This window comes from Camponotus vicinus, unplaced genomic scaffold (assembly GCF_025532165.1).
Source record: "Camponotus vicinus isolate PSW18456_S1 unplaced genomic scaffold, iyCamVici1.0 SCAF_8, whole genome shotgun sequence".
Taxonomy (NCBI): Eukaryota; Metazoa; Arthropoda; class Insecta; order Hymenoptera; family Formicidae; genus Camponotus; species Camponotus vicinus.
The window spans coordinates 4,792,527-4,804,598 of record NW_028141980.1 but is presented as its reverse complement, the minus strand read 5'-3'; the positions used below and the strand labels follow the sequence as shown (position 1 = coordinate 4,804,598).

Genomic DNA, 12,072 nt, shown 5'->3' with positions numbered 1-12,072 from the left:
CTGGCATCACTGCATGCGAACATGAGTTGACTTGCTCCGCGATACATGACATCGCGTCAATATACAGGGTGCGCAAAAAATACCGGACTGGTAAAATATATTGAAAACGAGATTTTGGAAAAAAATGTTTCATACAAAAGTTGTAGGGTTTCATATAGCGCATTGCATAGTAATATTATTATTACTCTGAAAAGTATTCTCAAAGTCACGTAAAGGACACCTTTAATTTATTAAAGGGAAACCTATGTTTTCCTGTTCATATTCTTGTAGCTTACCTTGAAAGCTTTTCAAAATACTGTAATAAATTATTTTTTCCTTGAATAATTTTTGAGTTATGGGGCTTGAAATAATTTCTTAATTTTGCATAAATTATAAAATATGTAGTAAAATATTCATTTTTCGTTTATTTTATCTTTGTATGCACAACATGACGAACATTTTTCAAAATAAATATATAATTGTTAATTGCAAATTACATATTTTTTAAAACCAACTGTGTTTTCTTTACGCCAATTTATTCCTCTCGTTACTTTGTGCATAAAAGTAAAGATAAGATAAAAATGAATATTTTACTACATATTTAATGGTTAATGCAAAATTAAGAAATTATGTCAAGCTCCATAACTCCAAAAGTACTCAATGACAAAATATTTTATTACAGTGTTTTGAAAAGCTTTTAGCTTTTCAGATAAGCTACAAGAATATGTACAGGAAAACAGGTTTCCTTAAAAAAAACAAGGAACTTTCATGTTATCTTGACCATGCTTTCCAGGATCATAATAATATTGCTATGTAATGCGCCATATAAAACCCTACAACTTTTGTATGAAAAATTGTTTTCAAAAACGTTTTCAAGATATTTTAACCAAGCCGATACTTTTTGCGCACGCCTTATGTATAAATAACAGTATTTGTTTTCTAAATTATTTACATGTTTTAGAATTATACAGGGTGGCTCATTTATCTGGACATTGAAATATCTCGAAAACCAAGCCCGAGAGAGAAAAATGTTTCAGACAAAAGTTGTATGGTTTCGAGGGCGCCATAAGAGGGTACCATTGGTTTGACCTTGAAGAGTCATTTGAAGGTCATGCGAAGGTTACTTCAATTTTTTTAAATGGAACATTCTATATATTTTTGCATATTCTTATAGCTCATCTTGAGAGCTTTCCAAAACACTATAATAAAGTATTTCTTCATGGAGCACTTTTCGAGTTATGAGACTTGAAATAATTTCTTAATTTTACATGAACCATAAAATATCTAGTGAAATGTTCATTTTTCGATTATCTTACCTTAATACTTTTATGTACAAAATAATGAGAGGTATAAAGAATCAATTGGTGTAAAGAAAACACATAGTTGTTTCTAAGAAAAAATATGTAAGTTGCATAACAATTCCTTATTTTTTTTTACAAACAACTGTATGTTTTCTTTACACCAATTGATTCCTGTCATTATTTTGTACATAAAAGTATTAAGGTAAGATAATCGAAAAATGAATATTTTACTAGATATTTTATGGTTTACGTAAAATTAAGAAATTATTTCAAGTCTCATAACTCGAAAAGTGCTCGATGAAGAAATACTTTATTATAGTGTTTTGGAAAGCTCTCAAGATGAGCTACAAGAATATGCAAAAATATATAGTGTTCCATTGAAAAAAATTGAAGTAACCTTCGCATGACCTTTAAATGACTCTTCAAGGTCAAACCAATGGTACCCTCTTATGGCGCCCTCGAAACCATACAACTTTTGTCTGAAACATTTTTCTCTCTCGGGCTTGGTTTTCGAGATATTTCAATGTCCAGATAAATCGGCCACCCTGTAAATCATATATATCTACTTTTTCTATTGTGTAAAGAAAAATCATTATCTAAAAATACATATTCGTTAAGACAAAATATTTATTGATAGAAATCAGCAGAACAATAATGTAAATTGCAATTACATTTTTTTTTGCTGTTTTCCATTAATAAATATTTTTTCTTAACAAATATATATTTTTACATTAAGGATTTTTCCTTACATAATAAAAAAATATATCTATATGATGTATAATTCGAAAATATGTAAATAAAACTTGTAAAACAACCGTTATTTTATGCATTTCATCTTTCAAACATTAATTTTAATATAATTATATTTAATTTCTTTCTTTTTGCTAAATGACATACAGGTATATAACATTTGAATTTATATCACTTGTTTTAAGTAATACAACATAAATACCCGCATAACATAAAGTACTCTACGATCTTGGGATCATGGAAGCGCGTTAGGCTTCTCACCACACGGACTCGAGTTTTCGGAGTACATTTCGCATACGATTTTCGTCGCCGTTATCAGCGTAAAGAGAGTGTCAACGGCGACGGTATTTATTCCCCCTTCCCCCCAATCAGGATATATGCACGCACCGCCCGTACAACCAGGTTCAAGGTCGTTTTTTTTTCTTTAATTATAAAAGAAAAACCATAATATTTATAACGAATTTATTCAATACTACTCCTGTTAGAAATATTATCGAATAATATAAAATATAAAAAATAATATAAAATATAAAATAAATAATTATATATACATATGTATACATGTTTCCATCTTTCTGCAATTTATATAGTTACATATACAATTCATATTTTATATAAATATATTCATAGAACATGTACATACACATGTGTGTATACATATATACATACATATACATACACTGGTAATTAATTTATTAATTAAAGATTATGTGACAAGATGTTTTTAAAAGCAAAGAATAGTAATAAGAATATGTAATATTAGCCGATATTTTATCTGGAATTACACACATATGTTTAATGAAAGATAATATCGGCTAATATTATATATTCTTATTACTATTCTTTGCTTTTAAAAACATCTTGTCACATAATCTATAATTAATAAATTAATTACCAGCCTATGTATATGTATGTATATAGGAGTAGTATTGAATAAATTCGTTATAAATATTATGGTTTTTCTTTTATAATTAAAGAAAAAAAAACGACCTTGAACCTGGTTGTATGGGCGGTGCGTGCACATATCCTGATTGGGGGGGGGGGGGGGAATAAATACCGTCGCCGTTGACACTCTTCTTATGCTGATAACGGCGACGAAAATCGTATCATGCGATAACGCTGCCGGCTCGGATTTGAACCCGAGTCCGTGTGGTGAAAAGCCCAGTCCGCTACCCTGACGCCAAGATCGCAGTGTACTTTAATGTATTAAATGCAGGTATTTATGTTACACTTATATTAAAACAAGTAATATAAATTATTAATTATGGTATACCATTTAGCAAAAAAATAAATAAATAAAATTTCATTATATTTCAATAAATTTTCCAAAGATCGATATTAAAAAGAACGGTTAAGTCATTTACATATTTTGATTTATAGATTATATAGATCTATTTTTTATATGTACAGAAAAATGCTTTATGTAAAAATACATATTTATTAAGAAAAAGTATTTATTAACAGAAAACAGTAAAACAAAAATGTAATTGCAATTACATTTTTTTGCTGTTTTCCATTAATAAATATTTTTTCTTAACAAATATGTATTTTTACATAAGTATTTTTCCTTACACAATAAAAAAATAAATTTATATGATCTATAATTCAAAAATATGTAAATAACTTATGCAACAAATATTAAAACTGTTATTTTTATTGATGTTTTAAAAATTAATATTATATTAATATTAATATTAATTTTAATATATTTCAATTAATATTAATTTTAATATATTTCAATTAATATTAATTTTAATATATTTCAATTTTATTGATTTTTTTTGCTAAATGGTATAAGTATAATAACAATTTTTATAATTTTTATTATTTCCATTTATAAGGAGTTGAATCGCTGAAAAACGAGCAAAAATCGCTCAAGAAATCGCTCAGTGCAATCTAAAAATAACAGTGATGTCATTGACGCACGTGCTCGCGTTTTATTACATACATAAATAAACGCAGCAATGCCGAATCTCGGAATCGGCCAGATCGTTTTTTCTTCCAAAGTGGACTGAGGCGACGTTGCCAGATAGAAGACGCGGCGCACACGCACACGTGCCTCGCTGACCGTGTGCGTGTGAGCCGCGTCTGCTTTCTGGCAACACTGGACAAGAAGTAGTTCATTGTTGTGCGTCGTTGAGAGTAGAACGATGCCTCGACGTAAGTATATTTTACACACTTTTTCATAGTTTTCTTAGCGTATTTTCTTCTCTCATTATTTTCCTCACTCTCTCCTCTCATTCTTTCTCTCTCTCTCTCTTTTTCTGACTCTCTTCTCATTCTTCTCCCACACTCTCTTTTCCTCGCTTTGTCTCACTCTCTCCTGTGTGCGAATATATATATATATATATAATTATAAATTTATTTCAGCAAGAAGCGAAGGCAGCATCAGATCAAGAAAGACGACGGAGACGATGTCGTTGTCGCCACTATCAGCAAAAGTGAGGATGGTGGCGACAACGGCGTCGTCTTCAGCCGACGGAAGAGTGTCAACGGCGACGACGCCGCTACCAACCGACGGAAGAGTGTCGACTGCGACGGCGCCGCTACCAGCGGACGGGAGAGTGTCAACGGCGACGGCGCCGCTACCAGCGGACGGGAGAGTGTCAACGGCGACGGCGCCGTTATCAGGCGATGGGAGAGTGGCAATGACAATCGCGCCGTTATCAGGCGACGCGAGAGTGGCAATGACAATGGCGCCGCAATCCGCCGACGGGAGAGTGGCAATGACAATGGTGCCGCTATTAGCGGACGGGAGAGTGTCAACGGCGACGGCGCCGTTATCAGCGGACGAGAGAGTGTCAAGGGCGACGACGCCGCTGACCACCGACGGGAGAGTATCAACGGCGACGGCGACGGCGTCGGTACTAGGGGACGTGAGGCAGGAACAAAACATAAACAAGGTGAATATCATAATATTTTAATAAATTATAAGGGAAATATATGATTGGGAAGATTACTTGTATGTATGTGTGCATATGTGTATTGTGCGTCGATTATTTATCAATACATTTTATTTTTATATTAATATATATTTTTTTTACAGCGCATTAATGAAGCGGTTCGCAGAGCAGTAACCCGCGAAAAGAAGAAACAAAAATATGCCGCACGTGGACGTGCATTGCGACCCACACCGCTCATACAACCAGAATATGTGCACGCACTGCCTGTACAACCAAGATATGTGCACACACCGCCTGTACAACCAGAATATGTGCACGCACCGCCTGTACATCCAAGATATGTGCACACACCGCCTGTACAACCAGAATATGTGCACGCATCGCCCGTACAATCAGGATATGTGCAGGTACTGCCCTTACAACCAGGATATATGTACGCACCGACCGTGCAATCAGGATATATGCGCGCACCGCTCGTGCAAGCAGGATATGTGCCTGCATCATCCGTACAGCCAGAATATATATACGCACCGCCCGTACAACCGAAAAGAAGAAACAAAAATATGCCGCACGTGGACGTGCATTGCGACCCACACCGCTCATACAACCAGAATATGTGCACGCACTGCCTGTACAACCAAGATATGTGCGCGCACCGCCAGTGCAATCAGGATATGTGCGCGCATCGTCTGTACAATCCGAATATTTGCCAGCATCATCCGCATCATACTTCCAATATTGAAAAAAATGTATGTATATTTATATTTATATATATTATATGTAATAGTTTTATATAAATATTCATATGATTAATATATGATTATTATGATTTATTTTACAGAATATATACAACTCCTGGAAGCCGAGAAGCCTTGGAAGTGGAAAAGTTATAGATGATATTACCAATAAAAAAGAATAATATGTTAAAAAAGAATAATACATATAGACAAATATTTTAATGTCATTACTAATGTTATCGCGAAATATTCACTAAGTATCATAATAATTTCTAAATAGACGCCATAAGTTTACAAATAAGTATTTGACGAAAGATATTAAAAATTTATATATATAAATTATAAATATAAATTCTGAATATCACCATGATGTTCAGAATTTATATTTATACATATAAATTTTTAATATCTTTCGTCAGATATTTATTTGTAAACTTATGGCGTCTATTTATAAATTATTATGATACTTAGTGAATATTTCGCGATAACATTAGTAATTACATTAAAATATTTGTCTATATGTATTATTCTTTTTTAACATTTTATTGGTAATACAAAAGTCATTATATCAGAAAGAAAAGAAACGTGCATCAGAGAGATATCTTACAATTGCATGCCAATAATCTTATGATTTTGTTAATTATAGTTCTTTATGTATTCTATTATAGTATCTATTTTTTTATAATTACAGTATGTATGACATAGTATCTATTCTTTTTTATAATTATAATATGTATTCTTATTATAATATTCTTTATGTATCTTTTAATTATAAAGAGACATAAAGAATATTATAATAAGAATACATATTATAATTATAAAAAAGAATAGATACTATGTAATACATACTTAATTATAGAATACATAAAGAATACTATAATTAACAAAATCATAAGATTATTGGCATGCAATTGTAAGATATCTCTCTGATGCACGTTTCTTTTCTTTCTGATATAATGACTTTTGTATTACCAATAAAATGTTAAAAAAGAATAATACATATAGACAAATATTTTAATGTAATTACTAATGTTATCGCGAAATATTCACTAAGTATCATAATAATTTATAAATAGACGCCATAAGTTTACAAATAAATATCTGACGAAAGATATTAAAAATTTATATGTATAAATATAAATTCTGAACATCATGGTGATATTCAGAATTTATATTTATAATTTATATATATAAATTTTTAATATCTTTCGTCAAATACTTATTTGTAAACTTATGGCGTCTATTTAGAAATTATTATGATACTTAGTGAATATTTCGCGATAACATTAGTAATGACATTCAAATATTTGTCTATATGTATTATTCTTTTTTAACATTTTATTGGTAATACAAAAGTCATTATATCAGAAAGAAAAGAAACGTGCATCAGATAGATATCTTACAATTGCATGCCAATAATCTTATGATTTTGTTAATTATAGTATTCTTTATGTATTCTATAATTAAGTATTATATGTATTACATAGTATCTATTCTTTTTTATAATTATAATATGTATTCTTATTATAATATTCTTTATGTATCTTTTAATTATAGTATTCTTGATAGTATTCTTTATGTATTCTGTATTAAATTAATACAATATGTTTTCTGTATTCTTTATCAAATTATACAATAAATAGCATTATAAAAAAACTATTGAAATAATCACCTTGATTTTTTTAACCAAAAAAAGACGAAAAGATATAAAGAGAAAGAAAATCTGAAAAGAAAAAGAAGAAAAGAGAAGATATAGAGAGAGAGAGAGAGAGAATGTACGACAAAGAGAAAAAATATACGCGAGCTGCAATATCGTTGACGCGTACTGTACATACATGTTTATTACTCATACACACATGAAAGAAATAATGGATCTTGTTCTTTTCAGCTGCATTGCTACAATAAGTTAGAAAGAGACAAACATACTTTCTTTCACTCTAACTAATTGCACTAGTGCAGCAGAAAAGAACAGACTTATATGATTGTCTCTCCTTGTCACACAAACCGATTATAGCGCCGTCTGTCGCGATAGCAAGCAACTAATTTACAGGACTGTTTTACTCACATGCCTCGATTTCGCACACACACATATGCACGAAATTTGTGTGCACGGAAATTATTTTTATTACGCTTCTAAACGCATTTCTGACTGTTCATTTATATTTCTTTAGGAAATTCCGAGTTGAGTGCGTTCTTATTTTGTACGTATAAACTGCAAAACTTTTATATTCAGCTAATATTGTTACGAGTTGATGTCAGAAGCCGATAAGAAAACTGTAATTTTCTATTTTTTTTTCATTTTGAACATAAAATGGTTCGCTCTCATATTTGTTGCTATGTGTAATTTAATTGTGGAAAAGTATTTATTATTCTGTGCAGCTAATAAAAAGTATTCGGTGCACAAAATTTTATCGGTAAAAAAGGAAGGTCCGGTATCCTCTTAAACCCTTGCGTCGTTCTATTTCGTAAGGGCTAATTAATGGTCTGCTTTTCGTCAAAAATTCATATAATTATTTTTAAATAGTCTTTGTCCGAAAGGTTTGTAAAGTTAATGTAGGCTTTTCAGTTCGGGCAAAAATTAATTTTATATTAGGATACATAATTATTAATTAATAATTATTAATAATTTATAAGATATAATTTATAATTAATGCATATAAGATCAATTTATAATCCGTATTCATCCGTATCGGTGGATAACGCGTATTAATCATTGCGCGTATGGTATAATGTCACGAGTGCCGTGTTGTGAGTTAATTGTGAAGTGCCTATACTGCGACTGTGTCCAAGAAGAGAATGTTCACCGATCGGACGAAAACTCTTTCGTTTCGCGTAGGTCTCCGCCCATAGTCTTCTCCTGTACTGTTCGTGTATTGTTTAAAGCTTGTCAGTGCTATAGCAACAAATGGCACCAGGCCCCCGAAGCATCGGACCTAGTTATAAAATAATTATTATTAATATATTTTAAAGAAATTAGTTTAATTATTTTAATCATTTCAATTATATTTCAATTATATTTAATTATTTCAATTATTTCACTTTTTTAAGCTGAGATTCAAGCGTGCCCGAGCGTGTATTTACGTATGCGGCACTGAATAATACGCGCCACGATCTCCCCACTTTGCCGCCTATGCGCAGACCGAGGGACATTCGTTCTTTGAACGCAGTATAGAGGGCTGAGAACGGCAGACGTGTGATATGTGTAACAACGTGAGAGAATAATTAATTCTTTGTTCTCTCGGCAAAACGTGTACGACAGCGTCTTAAAGAAAGGTATGTATATATGCTGAAGGATGTATATATGTATATAGTGCTGATAGAATATTATTCTATAAGAATCTCGGAGAATTTGTCTATTTTAAAATTACTCATAATCGCTTTTGGCACATGCGTTAACCTCATAACCTCAATTCAACTACATTTATAATTCGAGTCATATTAAAAATGCATGCTCTTTATTTCTCAGCATATGTTTCTCAGTCAATTTTCTAACTTGAATTGTATAGTTACAGCTCAGCAAATAAATTTAATCTTAGTAATGTATTTCACAGATTCTTCGCACTTGTGCAAGAAACAAATTTTTCTATAGATGATTTCGCACTACCAGAAAGTAGAAGGGGCATTGATGAGATATAATATAATAAGGAATAATTCATAATATAAGCACAATTTACAAAAGCTCGCATTATTAATCAGGTACGTATGTGATAATTAAGTGAACTATTGTCTCTTGTTTCATTTCATTGTTAGTTCCACATTTGTAAATAGATTAGCCTCGCTCAAGTCTAACTATCGTTTTGCATTTTATTACCTAATTTTGTATTTTGTAGCTTCCAAATAGCCGAAGTTAAAAGCCAACTGCATTCGCATAAACCATTATAGACAGTAAAACGATAATTATACTTGGGCAATCTGGGTTTCTATTTTTGTTTCATCTATTACACGCTACTACATTTTGCCATATTCTGAATAATACATTGTTACGAATATACACACACACACAATTACGAATACTTACAATTTCTTTTTAGTTACTAATAATTAATACCAACAAACACTTTCTATTATCGTCATAATAGTGTACAGGCAAATTACAGAGAAAACTGTTGATATTTAAAACTATTATCATTTCTTATTTCTTATTTCTCTTTATCTTACAGATTTTCCAACTGTAATTGCACTCAATATCTTCAATATTATACACCTATACTACCTTTTTATCCATCATAAGTTTAAATGTATGATAGCAAGTAGCAAGTATTTTTTACTGGATCGTTTTTTCAAAAATGCCAAAAGATATTGCCTCATTATCTAAACGTAGAAAAAACCAATTGCTCAATGCACAAATCGCACGGTACTTGACAGATCATAATCAGCCATCTACTTCTCATATAACACTTTTATCTCATAGTTGCCATATCGATCGTGTCAGTCCACTCAATTATTCAATTGCCAATAAGATACACAACGACCAGTTATCAGCTTTTTTCACGGATTTTGATATTCCTATAACTCAAAGCAATGTCTTTATTCACACGGGCGATGTTGCTGATATTGGGACAAAACATATAGCGGAATATTTGTCAAGTGACTCTAGTAATGAGTTTTTCGTTGAAACTAATTGTGACATTCCAAGTACTGTCAATGTAAGTTTATCAGACGAATTGCGCTGTTGGACTGTACAAAATAACGTGTCACACAGAAGCGTGAATGCATTATTAAAAATTCTTTCTTTGCACGGTCATTCTGATTTACCAATAGATGTTCGAACTCTTATGAAAACACCTCGAAATACATCGTATAAGATTCAGCCAATGAATGATGGCTATTACGTGCATTTCGGACTAACAGATGGACTGAAACGTTCGATTGCAAAGTACTTTCAAGTTATCCCCTATAAAATAGAAATAAATATAAACTGTGACGGTTTACCTTTGTTCAAAAGTTCGCGAGCTCAATTTTGGCCAATTTTAGTATCAATCGAAACTGATTTCTACACCGAGCCTATCGTTGTTGGCATATACTATGGTGACAAGAAACCTGCTGATGCTAATATTTATCTGAAAGAATTTATCATTGACATGACTGAAATTCTTAGAAACGGCCTTAATGTTGATGATCATAAATGTTGTGTAAGTATCAAGGCAATTGTTTGCGATGCACCTGCAAAGTCGTTTCTCACTTATACGAAAGGTCACAATGGATACTTTGGATGTTCTAAATGTATTCAAGAAGGAGATGCATTGGGCCATCGCATGACATTTCCTGAAATAGATAGCGAATTAAGAACCGATTATTCCTTTCAACATCAACAACAGCCTGAGCATCATGTGGGTTATTCAGATTTATTAAATTTAAATATAGGTATGGTTTCCCAAGTTGTTTTAGACTATATGCATCTTGTATGCTTGAGAGTTACCAAACGTCTTCTTCAATTCTGGATTAAAGGCCCTAAAAATGTTCGACTTACTAACGAACAACTGCAGGCTGCGTCAAAAATTATAGAGTCAATGAAATGCTTCATAACTAAAGAATTTAGCAGAAAACCGAGAAGTCTTAACGATGTTGATAGATGGAAGGCTACTGAGTTTCGTCAGTTTCTTCTTTACACTGGCCCCGTGGTTTTGAAATTAGTTTTGCGGAAAGATTTGTATAATCATTTTCTTTCATTAAGCGTAGCAATCCGTATTTTAGCTGATCGTAAACTGTGTTTAGTTATGAATGATTATGCTCAATCTTTATTGCGCTGGTTCGTTTTGCATTATGGAGAATTGTATGGCTCGGAAAACATTACGCATAATATACATAATCTCGTGCACCTCGCTTCTGATGTAACCCGATTTGGCTGCTTAGATCAATTCAGTGCGTTTAAATTCGAAAACTGTTTGCAGGCAATAAAGAAACAGGTTAAGAATTCGCAAAAACCATTACATCAAATCGTTAATCGTATAACAGAAGAAAATGTTCTACCTATTTAAACTCAATACCGCAAATCGTATCCAGTTGTACACTATTCGAAGTCTGCAATAAAGATCAAATTTCTCGAGTTCGATGGATTTTTCATCTCAACAGAGGATTATGAGAATTGTTGCCGATTGAACGATGATTCGATTTTTATTGTAACAAAAATTTTTAGCGACAGTAATGTTCTTTACATAAGAGGAAATAAGTATAGCAACACGAGGTCATTTTTTTCAGTACCGTGCGATTCTCAGAAATTTGGCATCTCTCTGGTTAACAAAAGATTTATATCAGAACGGATTACGTTGTTAGCATCGCAAATACAGAGAAAGTGTTTGAAATTGCAAAATCCTGAGGAAACCACTTCAAGTGTAGTGATTCCTTTATTGCAATATAATCATTAATTATCTAGAATTCAATCCAATAGAAAAGATCGTTCCT

General features: G+C 31.8%; 1 protein-coding gene across 1 annotated transcript; it reads left to right on the top strand.

Annotated features, from left to right (window-relative positions):
• Positions 1–8,815: 8,815 nt before the first annotated feature.
• LOC145975726 (uncharacterized) lies at positions 8,816–12,068 on the top strand. Its single transcript, XM_083106395.1, has 3 exons — positions 8,816–8,943; positions 9,222–9,366; positions 9,831–12,068. The coding sequence occupies exon 3, from the start codon at positions 9,957–9,959 to the stop codon at positions 11,646–11,648; it is 1,692 nt and encodes a 563-aa protein (XP_082962521.1). The 5' UTR covers positions 8,816–8,943; positions 9,222–9,366; positions 9,831–9,956; the 3' UTR covers positions 11,649–12,068.
• The last annotated feature ends 4 nt before the right edge of the window (positions 12,069–12,072 follow it).

Coding starts and splice junctions, on each gene's coding strand:
- LOC145975726 (XM_083106395.1), top strand. CDS start 9,957: ATGCCAAAAGATATTGCCTCATTATCTAAACGTAGAAAAAACCAATTG.